This window comes from Ambystoma mexicanum, chromosome 1p (assembly GCF_040938575.1).
Source record: "Ambystoma mexicanum isolate Mex_15411 chromosome 1p, UKY_AmexF1_1, whole genome shotgun sequence".
NCBI lineage: Eukaryota > Metazoa > Chordata > Amphibia > Caudata > Ambystomatidae > Ambystoma > Ambystoma mexicanum.
This window is the reverse complement of record NC_090921.1, coordinates 302319672-302346642: the sequence shown is the minus strand read 5'-3', so window position 1 is coordinate 302346642 and position 26971 is coordinate 302319672. Positions and strand designations below refer to the sequence as shown.

Below are 26971 nucleotides of genomic sequence, written 5' to 3'. Positions count from 1 at the left end.
CTGCAGTAAGAGAAAATGCCCACTGGCTCCCGATTCGAGTGATCCTCGTCTATCATGCATAGATGCCTATCCGTAGACGCCCCACTGTACTTATCTAAAACAAAAAAAACAAAACAAAAAAAAAAAATCGCCAATACTCTTCCAGACCACCCAGAGCAGCCTATGCATTCCGCATCACCCAGCCCAAATTTAAATGGGCTAAAGCAAGAGGATCTAGCTTCCCAGCAATCGCTACCACACAGTGGAACCAACTCCCATCTAACCTGCAGGACGAACAGTCTTATTGGACCTTCAGGAAAGTGCTAAAAACTCTGTTGTTCACCTAACTTGGTCAACTGCGGCACCCATGTTACTTGGAGGAACTCACAGGGACATTACTCAAAAGAGCCATAATTGAGGACCCCCTGATAAACCGAGCAACCAATGAATCACAGCAAAATACCACAAAAGAAATTAACTTCAATAACCAAGTCCTTCACACTCCAGCTTCCACCGTACAATCTGTATATAAACCCAGCTGCACATAGCGCAATCCAGACCAACCACTCTTATCTACTCTATCATTCCATCAGATTGCAGTCCCATGCCTACTCATGCGCGTAGGGCGACTTAAGAGCACCAGTCAGAGGGATCAGATCGCAATATAAAACCCATATAGTAGTTTGCACTCGTCAACCCTCAACCCCCCCCTCCCACCACCCATTCCCACCAAACAGCCTAGGACGGAGAAACCATCATATTTAGCTGATGTCATGCTATACAACACCCAAGGAAAATTAGCCATTATGGTCAGCAAAGGCAAGTAAATGTTAGCATGTGGCCTTAAAGCAGAAATGGCATGCCCCCTGGGGCACAGAGAAAATCCTAGTGATTCCACGTGCCCGAAAGTGGGGCTGTGGAGGAATGGTTACAGTGGATGACCACGTGCTGCTCAGGCCTACTTCAAATAAACTCATTAATGAGGCAGCTCTGGGGCTGTAAACAATTAGGCCAAGGAACAAGAGGAAAAGAATAAAGAGTAAGTGTATGTTATGTACCGGTATCCAGTTATAATATCAAAAATAAAAAGTGGAATGCAAAAATGTTGAAAAAAATCATGTCGAAAAATAAAATCCAAATGTGTTATTTTTTATTTGTACTTTTTTTTTGGGGTTTAGGTAGTAAAAATAAAAGGGGGGTTAGGGGGGGACCCCACAAGCCAGCCTTGCCTGGGCAATCAGTGATGGGCAAAGTGATGCCTCTTTGCGGAGACTCCCCGACAGCTCTCTGAGGTGACAGTCGCTGAGTTTTTTCTCCACTCTGACTTGAGCCCCTACCATGAGCTACACATTTTTCTTGTGATGTTGCTAGGGTTTGCAAAACACACTACTACTACCACAATCTGGCTGAGTTCCAATTTCACAGTACTCTACCCTGTGGTCGAGTGTCCCTTGTGAAATGTTGATGGTGGAAATGCAACTGGTTAATCACAAACACCTGGAAGTCGGTCTGTGACAGTCTTCCATTTAATCAGTTATGAAGGTGGTTTGGGTCAGCGGGTACTCAGCAAACCACACTGAGGTAGCTACATACTGAAAACTAAGCAGACTGCCTGCCGGGGGCTGCTCTTAAAGACAGAAGAGCTGTCACCGAGGCCTACAAGTAGTTTCATCATAGAACTTGTATGGTACAGTAATGATCGCACACTATTCAGTAGGACAAAACACTCCACATCAGCCCGCCAATGTCCACAATGCAACTTGGCGGATGACTTCTTGGCTACAGACGCCATGTCTGCACAGGAATAATTTGAGTTTGCAAATACCTTGTTAAAGCACCGATAGTCATCAATTTATGTATATTTTCCAGGGTTCGAATTTGAGGGGGGCTGGAGGCCATTTAGCTCCCGCTTCTAGCATAGGAGAGTCTGGTCAGCTTTAAAGCAACAGTTAACAGGAGCTACTTTTCGTTCCTCTGGCCACCTGGTGCCTTACAAACATGTATGTGACACATTAACATGGGGTACTTAAGACAGTGAATAAAGAAGAATTGGAACACATCTAATACACACTTATAGACAATGGATCGTACATAGACAATGGATCGTACATAATGGGTAACAAGTTAAAGTACCACCTGCTGGTGCTCATGGTTCACCTGCAGTAGCTTCTGCCAATAGCTCCCGCTCATCGAATCTTAATTTCGAACCCTGTTTTCAGTTTATAGGCTTGAACACAAGAGTTTTTCCTAATTAAAAAACTTAGAAATAACTAAACAATTATTAGACAACTATGAACCCAAGATGTGGCAGACTTGAGAGCCCAAGCACTGGTATTGAAGGAGAAGCAATGGGAGGGGTTTGAAAAATAAACATATTGCCAATAGCGGTTTGCTTAATGGCTTTCTGATGGTGGGGCATGGAGCTGGGAAACGTCACAGCACAGAAAGCAGCCTGGTCGATGAGCCGAAATGTGTCTATGGGGCCAAAGGACTGCTGAACACAGTCAACGGCAAGGCATACATTAGTTTCCAAAAATGGTTTATCAGTGTTTACTAATTAAAATGTTCTTGATTAGCAAACAAACCCATTTGATTAGCAATGGTATACTAATATTTGTAATGTCACCATAAGTTGTTTGGACCCAAGACAGAATATGAGTATTAATGAGAATCACAGCATTTTCATGCATCCCTGAAGTAAGACATTAGTCAAAGAGTCAGGCCTTGCAAATTCTTTAAGTTACCAGACCTGCAGGTCTAGCGGAATTGCAGTTTACCTACTCGACCTAAGAGAAAGGCACTCTGCCCCTGGCAACCGATGACAAAAATGTAAACACGCTTTTGTTAAAATGGTGCATGTCACCAAAAACCCACCATGCTTGGCACACTGCTGTCACCCAGAGGCCAGCCAGGCACAGTGAAACTTTTATTTGACATTCACTGCAAACAAAGTAAATATGAAATAAAAGATTCAAACGTCCCATGCAAATGTTACTCGCCCTTCATAAAATCTACTCGATTATTTAAGTGGGTAAGTAGACTTTTTGCATGCCCTGGGTGAGTGTCTGTTAAAGGTTAGCTGCATGAATTGGACACAAATGGATATGATAAAAAGACTCTGAAAACAGTTTGGCCACCTATCTCGTGTTTCTGCTATTATACAAGGCAATCGTAGTCAACAAAGCAATCACAGTTGTAGAGCAAAGTCAGCTCAAGAGACTAGGATATTGCAGCATATCTATAGATGTAAAGACTGGATGGAAATATTCATCACTACCTTGCGTACATATCTAGTTAGTTTTGTGTATTCATTAAGAGGAAGGAAAGACTACGCAGAGTGGATGGTATAGCAGGCAGAGAACTACACAAACTAGGTGGAACATTGTCATTTGTGGCCCTCTCACCTTCAGTGTAGCTGGTATAAAGCAGAGTGATAAGCTAGAATGTCCAGGAGTATAGGATCCACTCATGGGTTCAGCACCAGTTGCAGATGTATGCAACCAGTGCATCACAGAACTAGGTTTGCCATTAAAAGTATTTGACTGTGTAATCATGTACATTTTCAAAGGTGTTCACTCATCTATATGATGCATCTTGCCCAGCAAAATGAAATCTAGTCGACACTGAGATTTAGATATACTAACCTAAACTTTACTGTAAATCATGGAGACAAGGCAGTGTTTTCCAGTAGCAATACTGCAATTATGCAAGGAATGGAATTGCATGACTGTCTTTTAAAAACTATAAAGTTAACAAATACGTGTCTTTGCAGGTAGGATATAGTTGGCTTAATAAAAGTGCCATCCCGATTACTTCTGGCTTACAATTATTGAAGAAAAAATATTCTTGACTAGCACTCCCACACAGGCCTTTGGCACTTAAGAGTGGAGGAGAGGATTACTGCAATGAACAGAGGAAAAAAGGGTGGAGAGAGGCCTGCGGGCAAGAGGGGTGCAGGACGAGCTGTTCTTTCATTTAACAGGATAACTTAAATAGTTGTCTTTGCTACACAAGTGGCCCATTTAATTAGCAAACCTACAGAATTGCATGGCAAATTGCTCTAAAACACTACTTATTGTATGCCTTGAAAAGTCTAGATGGGACCCACCAGACCCCAAGTAAAGCAGAAAGTGACAATCTCCACTATGCTCAAAGTTCAACTGATTTTCACAGTAAGCACAGAAATGCACAACTAATTCATTGTAGTCCGTGAGGACATGGAGTGGAGGCCTGCTGAGCGTTCATTGGAAGTACCGCACTATTAAAGAGAATGAATATAAGAAATCTGAGAAAGTAGTAAGGGCCTTGCATCATCAACTCACTTTCTTTAAACATTTTTAAAGGAATGATAATAAGTGAAGGGCTGGTAAGGAAGTGAAGCTGCACTGGAGCCACAGCCCTGTGCCTGTGGCATCTCTTGCTGTTGCAGCTACAATCCAACCATCCCATCTTCTGTGAAAGGGACAGATGAGTTACCCAATGTTGAAACTCAAAACAGATATGTGGTCCATCAAGTATGGTTATCTTGGAGACAGCCAACACCCAAGCTCATTTATATTCAGGAGTGGCACTGCTCATCTTTTTTCATGAGTGTATATCGAGCCAACAGTAGGCAGTAGACTGTAGCCCTTTCTGAGAACCTATGCAGGGATCGCAATTGGGATAAGCTGGAGCTAAAATCAAGTCCTGGTTATCCAACCTTAAACATGGACCAGGAGCTAGAACACAGAGTTACACAAACCCAACTACCACATAAGATTGATGTGAGCACATCACTTTGTCCATTATTTATGACCAGTTAGGCTTTCATGATTTTTTAGATGCGTCTAAATGTTTATTTATAGATTGTCCCAAACGCACAGATTTAAATTCACATATGTGCGTTTATTCTGCATCAGTTGCCCTGTAGAGCCAAAAGTAGCTCCTGGGAGCCAACCATGCTCTTTTAAGCTACAAGCAGGAGCTAAATAGCCCCCAGCTCCCCTCAAATTTCGAAACCTGCTCTGCCAATGTAGTCATGCAATAAGACACTAATCATTAGTGAGTAGTTGCACTGTGTGCATAGAGGATTGACTTGGTTTACACATGCAGCGTTACTCTTATGAATATAATTCTGCATCAGTTTGCAGCCAACCATATTCTTTCTGGGAATAACCTGCACTATTTAGTGCTTTTATTTTTATATGGCCAAAGAGGGCTCGGCTGATAGACCATTGTGTATGGGATTATTTCTCCAAACACAAACTGAAGCCTTAACTTTAAGATTTCTTCCAACTGTGGTGGGTTGGAAGAAGGAATCGATATTTTGATGTAAAATTGATTTCATTTTTGTATCTTTTATTGGGCATTTGTAAGGGTCTTACACATCAAGAAATTGTGTTTAAAAGCGCTCACAGAACAAATGGAAGGAACATGGGAACAGCAAGACAATGGAATACGACAACAGTGATGAGAAAATACAATAGCAGTCCTACTAAGCCTTGTGAACATTTGTAGCGTGCTAGAGGTTCTACGAAGGGGGTTGTGGGTGAACAGCCAGTTGCACAGGCAACAGGTAAGTGCCAGGCAGGGACCCCTTGGTGGAAGAGAGGTCATCAGCCAATACAGTAAGTGCAGGCATGTAAGACAACACAGGCCAGTTTGTGCCCAAAGGCAAGGGGCGGCTGGAGACTGGGCTATTGGACAAAAGGCCAGGACCCTGAAGGACACGAGGGCCCAGGCCACCAATCACAGCGACTGTGGGGGATTAGCATGGGAAGGAGGAAGAGAAGAGAGTCTTGAGGTGCTTGCAGAATTAGAGGAGATCCGACTCAAAACAGAGAGAAAGGGGGAGTCTGTTCCAAAGGAGGGAGCCAGCCGGGGAAACTGCCACCCGCTCTCTACTTAGAGAAGTGCATGACAAACAGAGTTGCAGCCAGAGGATTAGAGGGATCTGGAAGGAAAATATTTGGTGACAGCAAGTTGCAGATAGCATGGTCCGGGGCCCAGACAGCCTTATGGATGATGCAGAGGGATTTAAATGTGATCCTTGCAGCAACCATGAGCCAGTGGAGAGATTTTTGAGCTGGATAGATATGGAACATGGGCTTGAGACCAAGGATAGATCTTGCAGCCCTTTTTAGGATGAGTTGGAAGGGGTGGAGAGAAGAAGGTGGTAGATTGTGGAAGAGGCTGTTACAGTAGGCCAGCCTGGAGAGTGCCAGAGCACTTGCAACATGAAGCTTCTGGAGAAAAGTGAGGAAAGGGCGAATGCCCGAGGAGGTAGAGTTGGAAACCAGCCTACTTGGCAAGGTCCAAGATGTGAGCAATGAAAGACAAGTCGAAGATAACTCCCAGGTTTCTGGGGGACATGCCATCGAGGGTGGCCAGAGAGAAGGGAGAAAAGAGGGAATAGGAGTCCCGATAGGAGGAATCTCAGTCTTGCTGGCATCGAGACAGATAATTAGAGGTAGACCAAGACTGGATGGCGGACAGGCAATTGGGAATGGGAGAGGAAGTCGGAAGAGATGCAGAGGGTAGCGTTGGGTGTCATCTGCATAACACTCGAAGTGCAAGGAGAAAGTGGAGATAAGTTTAGCAAGATGGGAGAGCTAGATGTTAAAGAGCCAAGGCGAAAGGATAGAGCCTTGGGAAACGCCACAGGTGGCGTTAAAAGTGGGTGAGGAGAAAGAACCCAGGAGGGACGTCAGTGAGGAAGGTGGTCAGCCAGTCCAGTGCCCGCACTGAGATATCAAGTTAATTTATTTTAAGCCAAATAGATCAAACAAATCACTCAACCTGCAGGTCTAGCAGGATGGTAAGCATTGTTTTATGCCTGCTTCTCAAGGAGTTTCCCACAGCTCTAGCTGCTATGTTGACTCCGAAAATAATGTCCGCAGAACACCAGTTTCCCCTCACTAACATGCTCAAACACTAGTTTACACACTGTACTACGCCCAGATTAAGCTACGATCACTCCACAATTGAAATCCCCTTCCTACACACACACTAAAAGGAGCAGAACCCTGAATTGCACCCATCAACGTTAACACGTGTGCCTGTGTTGCCTAGTAAACATGGGCATATAAAGCTCCCTTCTGGATACAGATCACGTCATCTATAAAGCATATCATAACAAAAGAAACTGGTTCTTCTGACTTGTGCACAACAAAAAAGCAAAGCATTGATACCGGACCTGCAAGGAAATGTTTCACTTGACATAGATGATAAAGGTACAAACACAGATTCGATCATAGACATAGATCCCGGAAATTAAGAAGAAACTAAAAACCCGATTGCCTAATGAAAACAAAGATACGTTATCTGAATTCTGCCCTCCAATTCAAGTCCCAGAAACGGGGCAACACAATTTACTGCTTACACGATGGATTAAAAAGAAACACTGACACTTGGAGGCGCCACAAAGATGATCACAGACAAGAACGGAAACAAAACGATCCATCACCACAAGAAACGAAAGGTCAGGAACAATAAGAGACTCAAGTAAGCCACAAGGTATATGCACTTCATCAATATGTCCTTTCCCTACAAAAAGGACGATTGCGGTATCCTCAGGCAAATGTCTGCTCCCCTGCAAGCCCATCACCCTCCAGGAGATGGGTGCTATGCAGGTATCTAAAAAAAAAGGCTGGTATATGGTGAGGAAGAAATGAGTGGCGTTCAAGTACAGCTCTTGCCATTCCCGCACCCTCTATCCCAAATGATTACCATTGACAGACATGCGCTATCACAGACATACAATGAACACAATAATTTCGCTGATGTAGCAAAGATACTACAAGCATCAACAGCGATTAGAGGTTCCGCTATAGTAGTACATCAACCTCAACCCACTTTTCGGAGGGGGAGAAGGAAGCAGCCGTCAGTTCCCACCGCACCTTCCAACGGAGCTCGCATTAAACAGAACTACAGCGCCTAACTCATTTCGCACCACTACAATTAGCTCACTTGTTCTTTGGAATAGCATTATTTGGCCAAAACTGGAGATTTAGCCTATATATGCTCGCTTTGCAACACCGCAACATACTGCGCTGCCTTTTAAAAGCAATGTCAATAAAAGGACGCTAAAATTAGCGAGCACTAACCAACGCTGTCTCCACCATTGTGCCTCACAATCAACATTAGACAGACATCGAGCTAAGTGGCGTTGGGTAAACAACACCTTGGATCACTCGTCTGAGGTGTCAACTCACTCCAACACTATGCCTCACCTTTAGCAGTACACAGAATTCAAGGACCCTCCTGCAAGAGGCTGGCAGCACCCGGCTGTACGTCACAGCCATCTTGAAGAAGAGCGCATGGAAGAGCCGGTCACGCACCGAGATCAGTGGGTTCTGGTTCAGGCCGGGCGGCCGAGCCCGGGGCAGCTGGTGGTTGTTATTGGCGTTTCCAGCCCCACCAACGCCCCCGCCGGCTGCAGGTTCCGTCATCCTGCTGGGAGGTTCAGAGCAGCCCCGGAGGCAGTCTCATCCCAGTACCTTGGTTTACTTTAAGGACTTAACCCGGGATCGGAATATTTCGGCCTCTCCCTGGCCAACCCTGTGTATATGTCAGGCTTTCAGCCCAGCCTTCGTGGGGAGTCTCTGTAGGACTCGGCTCGTAATCATTGCTGCCCCATGCCACTGCTCCGTGATGGATCAGCCTTGACCTCTCGTAGCCCCTCCAACCCCTTCCTTGCTTCCGGTTTCAGCTTCACTCCCCCTTCCGATCCTCCATCTTCCTTGACTTACAGAGGAAAAATGAGCAAAGAAGGCACGCGCGTGCCGCGGTGAACACTGGGATAGGTGCTCAGTGGGCCGGCCTCCCTGGAGGACTCGAGGCTCGGTCAAAGCACTGAACTGAATGCTGGGTAAGTGGCGGTGAGCCCGCGCTTCCTGGAAACAACTCACCGTGAGCAGGCGGCAGCAAGCGTCTCATGAGCGACACATGGCACATTTAGTCAGACGCAGTCCTTATGACTGCCAGTGGTCCACCAAAAGCGATTGTGAGTGAATAAAGTAAAGGAAAATTTAGAAAAAAAGTATTTGATAATTGTTCCTGTGGGCGTGGGTAATCCCTCCTACAAGATAACGGAAACCTACATTAAAGTAAAAACAGGATCTACTGGAAAGGAAAGGATCATTTCGTAATTTAGTTTTATTAATATTGGACCTTATTACAAGTTTGAGTGGAGTGTGATAACTCCCCCAACCACAGTACTTTTCTGGTAATGATGTATTACAAACACCTGCAGCATGGCCTTTACAGCAATATGTTAATGTTAAAGGATATTTATACAGTGCACTATCTCCATCGGAGTGGTCCCCTGGCGCTCTGGCGGCTCTGAAATAGGGAGGGGGTGAATTCATAGCTCCCAACCTTTTTTGTCACCAAGGCGGGTGAAAACACCCGATTTTCTTTTTGGCGGGTGAGAGCGCCATAGAAGTGAATGGGCGAATGAGGGACTTGGCGGGTGATTCATCTGCTTTCAGGGCGGGTGACACCCGCCAAAAGCGGGTGAGTTGAGAGCTATGGGTGAATTAGTGGGAATAAGCTGGAAAAGTGCAAGAGAGCAGTGATTTGCTGTTGGCAGCCTCAGCCCGGTGGGTCCGTTGGTTGGGCTTAGGGTGTTTGCGGTCCATAGTTGTCATGTGCTGTTTTGCAAGTCTATGTGCGGTTTGTTTTGTTGTTGCAGTGTAGTGAAGTTTGTGCGGATTGAGTTGTGGTTGTGTTTGGTTAGAGTTTGAGCGGTGTATACAGAGAGAAGAGATTGTTAGTGGATTGGTTAGTTGGCCTTTCAGTCCTTGCGCTTGTGTCTAGGTGTGATGTTTGCTATCATTCACTATTCCTTCTGAGTGTGTGGCGCTTGCTAATTTCAAAATTCTGTCTAGATATGAGGAAGGCTAGTGATCATGATCGTCATCATTCACAGTTTCATCTAAGTGTGGTGAATGCTAGCATTCATAGTCCTGTCTAGATGCGGCACAAACTAAATTCAAGAATTTCCATCTAAGTGTGGTGCATGCTAAAATTCATAAACATGTCTAGATGCGAAGCAGGATTAAGTCAAGAATTCCATCTAAGTGTGGTACATGCTACCATACATAATCCTGTCTAGATTTGACGCAAGCTAAAATTGAGAATACATGTCACTACCCATCTTATTCTTTGTGGCTTAAAAGGCCGCAGGTGTATTTCATATATACACTATCACATTTATTCAGTTGTACTTCTTATCCATACTGCATTGAAAATCACACTTTGGTTACATTATTAATCCTTGGTTCCGAACATATTTGCAATAAAAAACATTTCTCCTTAAACAGCGACGAGCCAACTCGATCACGATTTTCATACTTCCCCCTCGAATCAATCATCTCCATATTTTATCAGGCCGAAGCTCCCCAACCAAAAGTCTAATTGCTCTGCCTGCCCTTCATACATGCCAACCATCCTGATTTAGGCAGGAGAGTCCCGATTTTTCAGTAAAAAATATTGTCATTTTTCACAGTCTCCCACCTAAAATAACCATAGCCACAATGCATTCCTATGGAAAAATGCATGTCTCCCGATTTCCTTGGGGAAATCCCCCTCCCAGGTACGTCGCAATGTTGGCATGTATGGCCCTTGCATGAGTTCCTGGGCTGGGGGAGAGCTGTTCCTGATGGGGGGAGTTGAGCTTTATTAAAATCAAAAGTTTCTTACTTCCCCCTGCATCAATCATCTCCATATTTTATTAGGACAAAGCTCCCCAACCAAAAGACTCATCGGTCTGCCTGCCCTTGCAGGAGATCCTGGGCTGGGTGAGTGCCGTTCCTAACTGGGGAAGCTGAGCTTTATTACTTGATTAAAGCCCCCCCTCGCTGGTTGGTCTCAGAGGGAGGCTCACCACGGGACAGGCAAAACCCCTTCCTGATTATTGCCAAGCTCACTTCATAGTCTTTTAAGTCCAAATGGACGCTTGCATACCGCCCCTGCGACTACGGCAGATGCATCAACATGACAGCGGTACATGCTATATTGTCGGGTCAGTGGGAGGACATCGCTGCCATCCATGAATCTCAGCGGCTGTGCAGTGGTAAAGAGGGTCCTGCAAAGTAAAAGCAAACTCCAACTTACAGGGGAGCCCCTTAAATATTTTGGGGTACCCACTGATCACGCTTTAACAGAGTAAATACACCCCTCTAGGGAATTAAGGTCATGAATCTATCTTGCAAGAGAAAACACATTTTAATCTTTACAGATTATGAGGATTGGGGGAATGGCAGAGGACTGCCATTTCCGACTAGCATTCTGTCGTCCGTGGCTGGCTCCCAGGTCATGAAGACAGATGCTGGGCCTGGAGCTTAAATACTCCCGACTTGGTTACTGGATACCGGCAGAGCTCATCCAAAACTGTTCTTGCCATACAATGGATTCTGCAAAGTCTTCCTTTCTTCCTCATCAGCAATTCCTGGCAGCCAAGCTACTTAACGTATGAATACCTTACGTAGACACACACTGCAGCCCTGCAGATTTTTACAAACTTTGAGGCCTAGCCCACAGTAAAAACAAAACATTTGTATAACTCATTTTCATTCATACTCCACACATCTTACTCATATTTTTATGTGGTCCTAAAATCTTTTTTAAACCTAATTTCATAATTCTGTATGTCGTGCATTGTAACTTTGGGACTCACCCTAAGTTACTAGGGGAATCCAGACGTGGACCCGTTGCTCACTATTCTTGGAGAGGCACAGCTCCACCCTACTGATGAGGTGCACTCTTGTTCAGAGGAGAATTGCCTAGCATTTCAGTGCTGGACTGCCCTAGGGCAGGACAAAGACTGATAGGTTTGGGATATTTCTTCACTCTGAAAGATGGTGAGCTAAAGACTCTGGGTAAGTCTCTCGTAACCAGGACTGATGTCTGGCAGAGGGACTCCCAGGACCCCGCTTGTTAATTTGCATATTTAAATAACTTTGGGTATCACCCTAAATTACTATAGGAATCCAGACATGGACCCCTTGCTCACTATTCTTAGAGAGGCACAGCTCCACCCTACTGATGAGGTCCAACCAGACCGAAACACATGTCTAGGGCTGCTGTTGGTACTCTTGTTCAGAGGAGAATGTCATGGTCATCCGGCCAAGGACACAGACCTTACAGGGTCACACACAAAGGGGGCCTGGATGGACATAGTCAGGCGCCAAGCTCATAAAGAACAATAAACGAGACATTCATTTGGGTCAAAAAAGACCTTTATTATGGACATAGCACCCCATTTTGGGTGCACCATATATTTAACATTGGAACTTTCCTCTTTAAAGTAGCCCAACGTGCACACTTGGGTGGGGCTACTGCTATTGGGTTGCCTAGCACGAGCTGACTCACTAGGAGTGGCAGGGTGTGGCAGGCAAGCCAAGCCTACTGGGCGTGCCCACGATCACAGCTATATAAGCTGCTCTGATCCCTGAGGCAGACGCTTCGCGTTATTCTGCATTTACATGCAGCGTAACGCTCACCGCCGCCTGTGATTCTACTTACCTTTAGAAGTCCTGTCATCTGCCTCCATACTTACCACCTTCGGGATCCTGCTCTCACCTGTGCGCGTCTTCGTGGTCCCTCTGGACATCATCTTCTTGGCACCGCGGCTCACCTTCATCTCCCTGAGCGCAGGCATCTTCATTTGGACATCGTGGCTCAACTTCAAACATCTCCCGGAGCGCATGCATCTTCATCCGGCACCACGGCTCATCTTCCATTCTTTAGGGACGCTGGAATCTTCATCCTGATACCGCAGCACGACGCGCTCCACCCGCGACCCCAGCACCTGCAAATAATAACGAAAGGCAAGGTTAGGCACTTAACAGACATTAAGTTTAAGGTTGCGCTACCATTAAACCTCACGCTTTACCTTAAACTATCACTTACCTGTTGTCGGACATTGCGGTATCACCTATCTTCATCCCGGCCGCATTCCGAGTCTCCACAGCTGCTGTTGGGCTGCAAGTCCATCTAATTCGAAGAAAGCAGAAGAGAAAATGTTATTCAGGAATGAACAACATTGAGAACAATAATACCAAGACAGAAAATAGAAAGAGGAAAAGACAAGAGACACTTACCACCAACCAGGAGGAGCATAGTTGCAGCTGTACTGGACTATACCTATCAGGGATCAGTGAAGCAACTAGATCCCATCTACAAGCGCCCCTGCCAGAAGTAGCAAGATGGAGAGCTCATCCTCCATACTTACCAGGTGAGCCTTATGAGCCGGTACGTGCCCACAGAAATCGCACCTGGGGTCGAAGGGTTTGGGAGGTACAACAGTCACCAATCAGCGCACTCACGTTTTCTCATATCCATGCAGGAGCAGTGCCACCAATTGTCGCCACCCGCAGCTTGTCCGCAGGGGGAGAAACCTGAAGTGGGTGATATAAGCACTGGGAGGGCTGCAACCATGCCCCAATGCCTCCACAGAGACAAGGTGAGCGTAACAGAATGCAAAGCCTCTAAAACTCTCTGCCTGGGCGTTATGGAAGCTTCAGAGACAGATCTGTTGGCGTTGGCCCAACTACTGGGGGAATTACGGGCTGAAGTACATGCTTCAAGACAGGAGGGCAGTACATTAAGGAGGGATCTTATTGTAACTCGAGAAAGAACTGATGACTTGGCAAGACAAATGCTACAGGCACATGCAGGACAGGTTCCCTTGCCTGGGATAGCCCACGCTTCTCCGCCACCGCAATCAACACCAGTTCAGGTAGTTCTTCCAGGGCAGTTCGTCTAGCCCCGCCAGAACGGTTCAACAGCGATTCAAACAAGTTTGCCATATTCATGAACCAATGTCGCTTGAATTTCTTATGCAGACCAGGAGCATTTCCTAATGACCAAGCCAAAGTTGCATTCGTACTCCCATACCAAGGAGGCAACGTAGCGGACTGGTCAATACCATTGGTAACCCAAGATGATCCTTTGCTTTGGAACTTTGAGGATTTCCAACACGAGATGGAGAAATTGTTTGCCCGACATACTCAAGGGCAAGCTCTGAACAATGATTTATTGTCACTCGGACAGGGGAATCAAGATTTATTAACCTACATTGCAACCCTCAATCGTCTCGTAGCCCAAACCACCTGGCCAGAAGAGAAAAGAACTACGCTCTTTTATCGAGGGTTACGTGGGGTAATTAAGGATGTGTTGGCTCAAGTTGTGAATCCACCGGAGGGGTGTGCGGACTACATAGGTCTAACAGTGCAACTCGATCATAGGTTGCAGAATAGGAAAATGGACCGAGCCAGAACCGTGGGAAGGACAGTTTTTGTGCGACCCCGCAAGACCCACATGAACAGTCGGAACCAATGCAAATCGGTGGGTTACGGAGCCCTCTAACCAAGGCGGAAAGAGTAAAAAGAAGATAGCAACAAATCTTATTGTGGTAAAGCAGGTCATTTTCTCTGCGATTGCCCGGTGAAACCTCCCAAGAAAATGGTGGGGGCAACGGACAAAAACAACGAGGAAGAAGTAGTACAGGACTCGGGAAACTCCAATGCCCGGCAAGTGTAGGGGTCCACTTTTCGAGCGAGAAAAAGGAATTCTTACAGATCTCACATCTAGGTCTTCCAGTACTCTTGCTGAATCACAAGCAGCCGTCAAAGATACATGCCTTGGAGGCATACATTGACAGTGGGGCAGTGGGAAACTACATTGACCGGGATCTGGCGATCCGAATACGCCTTCCTCTTCAACAAAAGCAGAAATCGGAAAACGTCACTGCAGTGGATGGATCTCATTATCATCTGGACCGGTGATACAATACACTGTATCGAGCGAGAAAAAGGAATTCTTACAGACCTCACATCTAGTTCTTCCAGTACTCTTGCTGAATCACAAGCAGCCGTCAAAGATACATGCCTTGGAGGCATACATTGACAGTGGGGCAGTGGGAAACTACATTGACCAGGATCTGGCGATCCGAATACGCCTTCCTCTTCAACAAAAGCAGAAATCGGAAAACGCCACTGCATTGGATACATCTCATTATCATCTGGACCGGTGATACAATACACTGAAAAAAGTCAAGCTTCTGTTGCAGGACGGGCATCAAGAGGACATTACATTTGATCTCATCAGTGCTCCTCAATTCCAGATGATACTGGGAATGCCTTGGCTGTAGACCTATAATCCTAGGATCAACTGGCAAAAACGAGTTCTGACCTTTCCTCAAGACTGTGCCGACACCTGTTACAACAAAGACGTCATCAACCTGAAACCCAAGAAAGGTATCGTGCTGGGCCTCACAGGCTCTTTAGCACTTGAATATCTAGATTACCAGGATGTCTTCCAACAACAAGCCAATGTTTTGCCCCTGCATAGATCCTATGATTGCCAAATTGACCTCGTGCCCTGAGCCCAAATTCCCTGCAGCCGGATTTATGCCCTAACTGAGCAAGAAAACCAACAGCTTAAAACTTACCTGGATCAGTATCTGGCAAACGACTTTATTCGCCCATCCATGTCCCCTGCTTCCTCGCCCCTCTTCTTCGTGCCTAAGAAGGAGGGGGACTTAAGGACCTGTATTGACTGCAGAGCAATCAATCAGATCACAATAAAAAAACAATACCCCTTACCACTTATACCAGAGCTCCTGGATCAGGTGAAACACGCTCAGATTTATACAAAGTTGGATTTGCGAGGGGCCTACCATTGTCATGATTCGCTGTTTCAGCCCTTTCTGAACTACGTGGTCCATAAAACACTGCAACGTTCCTTCAAGAGTAATTCCAACATGGCCGATGCCAGTGCAGAGTTACCGCTCTAGTGTTTCCAAGGATTTGCCATCTCCTTAAAAATAGACGCGCCACCGCGGATCTGCGCGTCTCAACGCTGCCTTTCCGAACTTTTGGTAAGTGTGTGTCATACCTCCCCTCTTTCTCGTACTATCGCCTTGTTAACGCATACTATCCTTCCAGGTAAATTACAAGTCCCATCCACGCCTCCCGCTTGTACTCCCTCGCGCTCCTCCTTCCAGGGGCTCCTTCCGGGCCGTTGTGCACTCGTTCCCTACTGTAACGCTCACCTGGTATCCACGGGGACGTCAGTCAGCCTGTTCTGACCTCTTACGACCTCGAACCCTTCCCTGGAGTCTACTCGACTGGAGACTGGGCCTGAAACACAGGATTGGTAGAGTTTAACTCCCTATTGTCTCCGTGTGCTTGAACCCCTTCTTCCCCGGGGTACAACTCCCTTTGATCCACAGCTCACCTTGTTTCCTTGGAAAGTGTGCCCTTCGTCCTGCTTTCAGTGCAGGGGCGCGTTGATTGATGCAGGCTAGTTGCTGCCTATTTACTTCACTGGCAAGAGTCCGACAAGTAAGTATAATGAGTCTTTTGAACAGTTCTCTAACTTCGTTGCCTTCCTTCCTTAGATGATGGCCGGTGTCCGGGGATGGCGACGTGCTGCTGAGATGAGTAGTGCTGAAGGTGAGTGAGATCGCGATGCGCGATGCGACCATTTCGTATTTGTATTGAACTGAGTTCTTTTTCTGTGTCTTTTAGGTGCTGCAACGTTTTCAGCGTGGATGTCGGTTATGAAGAAGAAATGCGGTGAGTAAGCGCGGTATGCAGCGCCTCTAGATGTTTCCACGCTAACCTGGAGTGCTTTTTCCCTCTTGCAGATGGATGAGAAGTTCAGGAGACAGAGTTCCCCCAGAGCGGCTGGGATTCAGGTAAGCGTTTGAAGCTCGTACAGTCTTTAAAAAATAAGCGAAGATTTGCTGAATGCTTACTAATGCCTTTTTTCTGTTCTTTTCCCTTTTCCTTAGGAAGCGGCGTTCCGGGATGGGAATGATACCGCCGAAGATGCCCACAGAACAGAAGAAGCGATGAATGATGGGCAGAAGTGCTGTAAGGTAAGGCTGTTCCTAACGGTGTTCTTGTTCCTTCAGGAGCTGAGCGCAGAAGAAAGATGCAGGCCTACTGGAGACCGATCCGAACACAGTGAGTGTCACGCTGCAGGTGCAGAAAACACAAAGCATGTTTCTCAGCCTGGGCGTGGCTTAAATAGTCTCTGGGTATCCCAGGTGTCTCTGGGCTGAACCACACCCAAAAGACTAGACTGCACATGCAGTTCTGGGAACCGAAATATGTGGGGGCATCCATCTTGTCCCCATCAATGCACTACAAGTCCAATCCCCAATGTTATCCTATGGGAGTGAGTCTGGAGCCACAAGCGCCAAGTCTGACTCCAAGTGGGTCTTTGGAGGGATGGAGAGGCCCTTGAGGGCCATGAAGGTGATTGTGGCCTGGCTCCAGCCTGACATCTTGGAGGGCTGTGGACATGAGGGGCAGGAATCATGACAGCACTCCCCCCAAGGCCCCTCTCAAGGTGGCTCTTCTGTCTGGTCTTGGTTTGTTTGGATGGTTTTGATGAAATTGTCTAAGCAAGCGAGTTGCATGGATGTACTCACAAGGCTCCCATGTCCTGTCTTGTGGACCATACCCCTTCCAGTCTACTAGGTAGTTGTCCAATTCCTTTCCCTTCCCCTCCTCACCTGAGTGGTAATCCTCCAATTCGTCTGTATTGAGACGCCGACGTGCGCAGAAATCTCTTCTTGTGGATGAAGAAACTTGCCTACCACGAGAGGAAGCCACAGTGAATGCTTGAAACAAGCAGTCCTGGGACTCCTCTCCCGTAGTAGGCGACAAGGGAAAAAGCCTTCTTGGCACAAAAAACCCTTGCGAGGCAGGAGGTCGAGACAGAAGTCCTTCTTGGGAAAGTACGAGAGACCAACAGTCGAAGAAGTGAAGATGGACGGCCACTGCGGGCTGAGGTGGCAGAGCAGGGCCGAAGGCGACGGAGACCAGGAAGCGCTCTCACAAAAAGGGCAGCTCAAGCACGGGAACCAGGAGAAAGAGAGGGAGAGAGAGAGACTGAGGAGCAGGGGAGAGCCGCCGGAACTGAAGGAGAAATTGACCCAGAACCAGAAAGATAAAGAGAAAGAGAAGCAGAAGAACAAGAGGTATCGCAAGGAGCGATAAGGCGAAAAGACAGAGCGGCCAAGCCGCAAGGCGGAAAACTAGCGTCTCACCCAAAAGGTTGAAGCGGAAGCTACGGGGTTGCAACGCATTGATCGCTGGGAGAGGAGGACTTATATACTTCCCAGCGATCGCCATGTTGAAGGAAGACTAGACCGTGACTGCACGCAAACAACACAACGTGCTGGAATTACGGTCGGCGCCGGAGCCTCCATCGCGGAAGTACCCGCCAATCGGCTGGGCGGCGCATGACAGTATGCCCCCCTCCAAAACGAAATCCCCCAGGCTTACCCGGGAAACACCGATGGAAACCGCTCAGCAATCGGGGGGCATGTATGTGGGAGACCGGCTCCCAGGAGTCCTCCGACTCCGGGTAACCCTTCCACGAGACCAGATATTCTAATCGACCTCTGTAGTATCTGGAGTCACGGATAGCCGCAACTTCATACTCCTCAGCACCCCCAGAACCCTGCATAGGAAGACGAGGAGGGAGTCTTTGGTGGGGATCTTGAGTGAAGGGCTTGAGAAGAGAGGAGTGAAAAACAGGGTGAATGCGATTGAGAGGAGGAGGCAATTTCAATTTGAAAGAAACAGGATTGATTTTAGACAGAATGGAAAAAGGTCCTAGAAAACGAGGAGAAAGTTTGGAAGGGTAAACCCATCGAGGTAGGAACTTGGTAGAGAGCCACACTCTATCCCCCGGTTTCCAATCGGGGCAATCCTGCCGGTGTTTGTCCGCCTGTTCCTTGTTCCGGATTCTGCTCCTTTGTAGACTGCATTTAGCTGTCTTATGCGCCTCCCCAATGGATTGGAGCACTGATTCTGCAGTGGGAGAATTGGTGGGCACTGGAATCAGGGGAAAAATAGATCGAGGATGCACTCCGTAGGTGCAAAAAAAAGGAGTGTGACCTATAGCGGAATGGGTGGAATTGTTGTACATAAATTCCGCTGTGGGTAATAGAGAAACCCAGTTATCCTGATGTTGGTTGATATAGCATCTCAGGTATTGCTCTAGGGTGGCATTTAGTCGTTCCGTCTGGCCGTTTGACTGAGGGTGAAAACCAGAAGAAAGTGCCCGTTCTATGCCGACCCTAGAACACAAAGCCTTCCAGAAGTTTGAGACGTACTGACTACCTCTGTCGGAAATGATCTTACCTGGTAGGCCATGCAGTCTAAAGACATCTTTTGTAAAGGTCTCTGCCATTTGAGTGGCGGTAGGTAATCCAGGCAGCGGAGAAAAGTGCGCCAACTTGGTGAAGGTGTCAATCGTCACCATGATGCAGGTACAGGAATTAGACACCGGTAGGTCCACAATGAAATCGGTCGATATGAGACCCCATGGGCGTGTTGGCATTTCTGGTTGGGTAAGCAAACCTAAACGCCTCCCAGAGGGGTATTTCGCTCTGGCACATGTCGGACAAGCCTTGACGTAGTCCTTAATATCACCTTTCAACTTTGGCCAGAAAAATCTCCTTGCGATGAGTTCGGTTGTGTTAAGCACTCCTCTATGACCCGCAGTCAATGAGTCATGGCACCACCGAATGATCTTCTTGCGCCAAGGACCTTCTGGAATGTACAGTCTGTTACCAAAAAACACTAAACCTTCCCTCTCGGTGTATGCCTTTCCTTGTGGTCTCAAGGATGTTGACCTTTCCGAAGCTATAGCGGTCTTAATTTCCTGAAAGAAAACATTGATAAATCCCAGGATCTTATTCCTTTTGAACATGGTCTCCCGAGGATAAAGGGCACCCTCCCCGGGAATCTCCTTCCTAGACAAGGCGTCCGCCACTTTATTAGAGGTGCCAGGTACATAAGTGATATGGAAGTCGTATTGGGCAAAGAAATAGGCCCATCTGGCTTGTCTAGAATTCACGCACTCCAAGTTTTGTAAGGCCTGGAGATTTTTATGGTCGGTCCTGAGGATAAAGGGATGACGTGCTCCCATCAGTAGATGTCGCCACTCCTCACAAGCCAGTTTCATCGCAAGTAGTTCCTTTTCGAGAACCGAATAATTGAGTTGGCTGGGGGATAATGTTTTGGAGAGATAGGCGACTGGATGTTCCACAGTATTGTAGGTTTGCAAAAGTACTGCCCCGATAGCCATGGCAGATGCATCTGTTTCAACAATGAACTGTAAGTTTTGATCTGGATGACGAAGAACCGGAGCGGAACAGAACAATCTCTTCAGATTCCTAAAAGCCTGTTCAGCTTTTGGTGACCACAAGAAAGGCCCTGACTCTTTCCTCAAGAGACTTGTGATGGGAAGTACTACCTCAGAGAAGTTTGGTATGAACCTTCTGTAAAAGTTCGAGAGACCAAGAAACCTTTGTACTTCCTTCACATTACCAGGGGAGGACCAACCCAGTATGGCCTCGACCTTGCTTGCATCCATGGAAATACCCTCCCCAGAGAGAACGTATCCCAGATAATGCACTGAGGAGGCCAAGAACACACACTTTTCTGGTTTGACCAGAAGTTTGTAATGTTGAAGGCGCTCTAGTACTTGAGTCACGTGAAGGATATGGGAATCGAGATCTGATGAATAAACCAAAATGTCATCCAGATAGACGACGACCGTGACCAAAAGTAGATCGGAAAATAATCGATCCATGAACCGCTGAAATATAGCTGGGGCATTTACCAATCCGAATGGCATAACCTTGTATTCGTATAGACCGAACGGGGTGCGAAATGCCGTCTTCCATTCATCACCCTTGGCAATGCGAAGCAAATGGTATGCATTACGTAGGTCCAGTTTGGTGAAAATGCGAGCCCCTTGAACAGCCTCTATGATTTCAGAAATGAGGGGCATGGGATAACGGTCTTTTATGGTTACCTTGTTAAGCCATCTGTAGTCGATGCAAGGACGCAAATCGCAGGAGTCCTTCTTTTTTATGAAAAACAAAGAAGCTCGTGCCGGAGACTTGGAGGGTTGAATAAGACCGTTTTGCAGATTAGTATCCAAATACCCTTTTAGTACTCGTCTCTCAGATTGGGTTAAAGAGAACACCCGGCTGAAAGGGACCAAAGCATTTGGTTCTAGTTCCAAAGAGCAATCTTCCGGCCTATGAGGAGGCAGCTTCGCCGGTATTGTTTCCTTGAATACCTCCTGGTAGGGTACACAAAAATGTGGCAAAGCGTGGATACCCACATGATCACTTGTCAATATCGTCGCGGTCTGGTGTTTGTTCAGAAATGACTTTGGGAAACAATGCTGTCTACAAAATAGAGACAGAAAACTCAACTGGTTACAGGTCCAGTCTATCTGAGGATTGTGCTTGCGCAGCCAAGTTATTCCTAGTATGATCGGAAAATGGGCTGCTCGGATGATATCGAACTCGAGCACCTCTGTATGTTGGAAAATGGTGACTCCTAGTTCCTCCGTGGTATGTGTTATCAGGCCCGAAGAGAGGGGAGAACCGTCCACCCCTTCTACCTTTTGATCTTCATTACGGGCTACTCTATGAAGGCCTACCTTCTCAGCCCACAGAGTGTCCACAAAGTTTCCGGCAGCCCCACAGTCCAAGAGGGCTAGGGCATCTATGGATCTCCCCCGGGATTCGATACATACCGGAATCACCATTAGCCTGGAATCTTCCAAAGTGCTGGGAGCAGTAATAGAGAGAGATACGTAGGGACGTAGGAAGTTGCAAGATGATCCTCGGAACCAAGTCCCTACTGGCGCCGAGGAATTTCGTTTCCCTGTGATTTGGTTGGTACCACCGGGCATTCCTTAAGTAGGTGCTGCTCTGACCCGCAATAGGCACACAGTCCTTTCTCTTTTCTCCGTCTTCGCTCAGCAAACGAAAGAGGGCCTCTGGTAGCCCCAATCTGCATTGGTTCTTCGAAGGAATGGGAGGAAGGGTAAGAAGAGGACGTAGACGGAGTGGAGGCAGGAGAACCCGTCGTGAGGCGGTGCTTGCGGCGTTCAGCTCGGCGTTCCTGAAGGCGGTACTCAATCTGTAATGCGGAAGATAGCAAATCAGAAAAGGCTGGTGGTCGGGAGGACCTGGCTAGCTCGTCCTTGATCTCTTCTCGAAGGCCCCTTCGGAATATGGCATACTGGGCTTGTTCCGGCCAACCCGCTTCTGCGGCCAGAGCCTTGAATCGAGATATGTATGTAAGAACATCTGAGGCCTCTTGTCTTACATCCAACAAGTCCTCGCTGGCAGTGAAAGTTAGTTCTGGTCGCTCAAATGTCTGTTTCAGTAGACCCTGGAACCTGGAAAAATCGTGTAGTATGGGGTTGGCACTGGTAACCAATGGGGTGGCCCAAGCAAGGGCATTGCCCGTCATGTTTGAGATCAAAAACCCAACTTTGGATTGATCGGTAGCAAAAGCACGAGGCCAAAAGGTAAAGTACACCACACACGCCTCCAAGAATTCTTTTATCTTCTTTGGTGAACCATCAAACTTCCCTGAGGGGAGCGTCATTGGGGGTAGTTCGGCAGGCGGAACATCTCGGGTAGTGGCAAGCTGTCGTAGAACTATGTTTTCAGTCGTGACGGTCTGCAACTCTTGTGATAACCCCTGAACCGCCTTCCAGAGTTCCTGGATCTGTTCCTCTGCCGACATCTTGGTTTCTTGGCGTTGCAATCTGTCCAATTCCTTTCCCTTCCCCTCCTCACCTGAGTGGTAATCCTCCAATTCGTCTGTATTGAGACGCCGACGTGCGCAGAAATCTCTTCTTGTGGATGAAGAAACTTGCCTACCACGAGAGGAAGCCACAGTGAATGCTTGAAACAAGCAGTCCTGGGACTCCTCTCCCGTAGTAGGCGACAAGGGAAAAAGCCTTCTTGGCACAAAAAACCCTTGCGAGGCAGGAGGTCGAGACAGAAGTCCTTCTTGGGAAAGTACGAGAGACCAACAGTCGAAGAAGTGAAGATGGACGGCCACTGCGGGCTGAGGTGGCAGAGCAGGGCCGAAGGCGACGGAGACCAGGAAGCGCTCTCACAAAAAGGGCAGCTCAAGCACGGGAACCAGGAGAAAGAGAGGGAGAGAGAGAGACTGAGGAGCAGGGGAGAGCCGCCGGAACTGAAGGAGAAATTGACCCAGAACCAGAAAGGTAAAGAGAAAGAGAAGCAGAAGAACAAGAGGTATCGCAAGGAGCGATAAGGCGAAAAGACAGAGCGGCCAAGCCGCAAGGCGGAAAATTAGCGTCTCACCCAAAAGGTTGAAGCGGAAGCTACGGGGTTGCAACGCATTGATCGCTGGGAGAGGAGGACTTATATACTTCCCAGCGATCGCCATGTTGAAGGAAGACTAGACCGTGACTGCACGCAAACAACACAACGTGCTGGAATTACGGTCGGCGCCGGAGCCTCCATCGCGGAAGTACCCGCCAATCGGCTGGGCGGCGCATGACAGTATGCCCCCCTCCAAAACGAAATCCCCCAGGCTTACCCGGGAAACACCGATGGAAACCGCTCAGCAATCGGGGGGCATGTATGTGGGAGACCGGCTCCCAGGAGTCCTCCGACTCCGGGTAACCCTTCCACGAGACCAGATATTCTAATCGACCTCTGTAGTATCTGGAGTCACGGATAGCCGCAACTTCATACTCCTCAGCACCCCCAGAACCCTGCATAGGAAGACGAGGAGGGAGTCTTTGGTGGGGATCTTGAGTGAAGGGCTTGAGAAGAGAGGAGTGAAAAACAGGGTGAATGCGATTGAGAGGAGGAGGCAATTTCAATTTGAAAGAAACAGGATTGATTTTAGACAGAATGGAAAAAGGTCCTAGAAAACGAGGAGAAAGTTTGGAAGGGTAAACCCATCGAGGTAGGAACTTGGTAGAGAGCCACACTCTATCCCCCGGTTTCCAATCGGGGCAATCCTGCCGGTGTTTGTCCGCCTGTTCCTTGTTCCGGATTCTGCTCCTTTGTAGACTGCATTTAGCTGTCTTATGCGCCTCCCCAATGGATTGGAGCACTGATTCTGCAGTGGGAGAATTGGTGGGCACTGGAATCAGGGGAAAAATAGATCGAGGATGCACTCCGTAGGTGCAAAAAAAAGGAGTGTGACCTATAGCGGAATGGGTGGAATTGTTGTACATAAATTCCGCTGTGGGTAATAGAGAAACCCAGTTATCCTGATGTTGGTTGATATAGCATCTCAGGTATTGCTCTAGGGTGGCATTTAGTCGTTCCGTCTGGCCGTTTGACTGAGGGTGAAAACCAGAAGAAAGTGCCCGTTCTATGCCGACCCTAGAACACAAAGCCTTCCAGAAGTTTGAGACGTACTGACTACCTCTGTCGGAAATGATCTTACCTGGTAGGCCATGCAGTCTAAAGACATCTTTTGTAAAGGTCTCTGCCATTTGAGTGGCGGTAGGTAATCCAGGCAGCGGAGAAAAGTGCGCCAACTTGGTGAAGGTGTCAATCGTCACCATGATGCAGGTACAGGAATTAGACACCGGTAGGTCCACAATGAAATCGGTCGATATGAGACCCCATGGGCGTGTTGGCATTTCTGGTTGGGTAAGCAAACCTAAACGCCTCCCAGAGGGGTATTTCGCTCTGGCACATGTCGGACAAGCCTTGACGTAGTCCTTAATATCACCTTTCAACTTTGGCCAGAAAAATCTCCTTGCGATGAGTTCGGTTGTGTTAAGCACTCCTCTATGACCCGCAGTCAATGAGTCATGGCACCACCGAATGATCTTCTTGCGCCAAGGACCTTCTGGAATGTACAGTCTGTTACCAAAAAACACTAAACCTTCCCTCTCGGTGTATGCCTTTCCTTGTGGTCTCAAGGATGTTGACCTTTCCGAAGCTATAGCGGTCTTAATTTCCTGAAAGAAAACATTGATAAATCCCAGGATCTTATTCCTTTTGAACATGGTCTCCCGAGGATAAAGGGCACCCTCCCCGGGAATCTCCTTCCTAGACAAGGCGTCCGCCACTTTATTAGAGGTGCCAGGTACATAAGTGATATGGAAGTCGTATTGGGCAAAGAAATAGGCCCATCTGGCTTGTCTAGAATTCACGCACTCCAAGTTTTGTAAGGCCTGGAGATTTTTATGGTCGGTCCTGAGGATAAAGGGATGACGTGCTCCCATCAGTAGATGTCGCCACTCCTCACAAGCCAGTTTCATCGCAAGTAGTTCCTTTTCGAGAACCGAATAATTGAGTTGGCTGGGGGATAATGTTTTGGAGAGATAGGCGACTGGATGTTCCACAGTATTGTAGGTTTGCAAAAGTACTGCCCCGATAGCCATGGCAGATGCATCTGTTTCAACAATGAACTGTAAGTTTTGATCTGGATGACGAAGAACCGGAGCGGAACAGAACAATCTCTTCAGATTCCTAAAAGCCTGTTCAGCTTTTGGTGACCACAAGAAAGGCCCTGACTCTTTCCTCAAGAGACTTGTGATGGGAAGTACTACCTCAGAGAAGTTTGGTATGAACCTTCTGTAAAAGTTCGAGAGACCAAGAAACCTTTGTACTTCCTTCACATTACCAGGGGAGGACCAACCCAGTATGGCCTCGACCTTGCTTGCATCCATGGAAATACCCTCCCCAGAGAGAACGTATCCCAGATAATGCACTGAGGAGGCCAAGAACACACACTTTTCTGGTTTGACCAGAAGTTTGTAATGTTGAAGGCGCTCTAGTACTTGAGTCACGTGAAGGATATGGGAATCGAGATCTGATGAATAAACCAAAATGTCATCCAGATAGACGACGACCGTGACCAAAAGTAGATCGGAAAATAATCGATCCATGAACCGCTGAAATATAGCTGGGGCATTTACCAATCCGAATGGCATAACCTTGTATTCGTATAGACCGAACGGGGTGCGAAATGCCGTCTTCCATTCATCACCCTTGGCAATGCGAAGCAAATGGTATGCATTACGTAGGTCCAGTTTGGTGAAAATGCGAGCCCCTTGAACAGCCTCTATGATTTCAGAAATGAGGGGCATGGGATAACGGTCTTTTATGGTTACCTTGTTAAGCCATCTGTAGTCGATGCAAGGACGCAAATCGCAGGAGTCCTTCTTTTTTATGAAAAACAAAGAAGCTCGTGCCGGAGACTTGGAGGGTTGAATAAGACCGTTTTGCAGATTAGTATCCAAATACCCTTTTAGTACTCGTCTCTCAGATTGGGTTAAAGAGAACACCCGGCTGAAAGGGACCAAAGCATTTGGTTCTAGTTCCAAAGAGCAATCTTCCGGCCTATGAGGAGGCAGCTTCGCCGGTATTGTTTCCTTGAATACCTCCTGGTAGGGTACACAAAAATGTGGCAAAGCGTGGATACCCACATGATCACTTGTCAATATCGTCGCGGTCTGGTGTTTGTTCAGAAATGACTTTGGGAAACAATGCTGTCTACAAAATAGAGACAGAAAACTCAACTGGTTACAGGTCCAGTCTATCTGAGGATTGTGCTTGCGCAGCCAAGTTATTCCTAGTATGATCGGAAAATGGGCTGCTCGGATGATATCGAACTCGAGCACCTCTGTATGTTGGAAAATGGTGACTCCTAGTTCCTCCGTGGTATGTGTTATCAGGCCCGAAGAGAGGGGAGAACCGTCCACCCCTTCTACCTTTTGATCTTCATTACGGGCTACTCTATGAAGGCCTACCTTCTCAGCCCACAGAGTGTCCACAAAGTTTCCGGCAGCCCCACAGTCCAAGAGGGCTAGGGCATCTATGGATCTCCCCCGGGATTCGATACATACCGGAATCACCATTAGCCTGGAATCTTCCAAAGTGCTGGGAGCAGTAATAGAGAGAGATACGTAGGGACGTAGGAAGTTGCAAGATGATCCTCGGAACCAAGTCCCTACTGGCGCCGAGGAATTTCGTTTCCCTGTGATTTGGTTGGTACCACCGGGCATTCCTTAAGTAGGTGCTGCTCTGACCCGCAATAGGCACACAGTCCTTTCTCTTTTCTCCGTCTTCGCTCAGCAAACGAAAGAGGGCCTCTGGTAGCCCCAATCTGCATTGGTTCTTCGAAGGAATGGGAGGAAGGGTAAGAAGAGGACGTAGACG

The 26971-nt window shown here is 47.4% G+C and overlaps 1 protein-coding gene across 4 annotated transcripts in view; it reads right to left on the bottom strand.

Annotated features, from left to right (window-relative positions):
• The window catches only part of TMEM259 (transmembrane protein 259), a 648432-nt gene extending 639790 nt beyond the window's left edge, over positions 1–8642 (bottom strand). For 3 of the 4 annotated variants that reach the window (XM_069647467.1, XM_069647484.1, XM_069647492.1), the window contains exon 1: positions 8190–8554. In XM_069647467.1, coding sequence (XP_069503568.1) covers positions 8190–8408 — 219 coding nt within the window. In that variant the 5' untranslated portion in view covers positions 8409–8554. Of the gene's footprint in view, positions 1–8189 lie in introns of all 4 variants that reach the window. The other variant, XM_069647475.1, reaches the window with a different exon arrangement.
• Positions 8643–26971: the final 18329 nt, after the last annotated feature.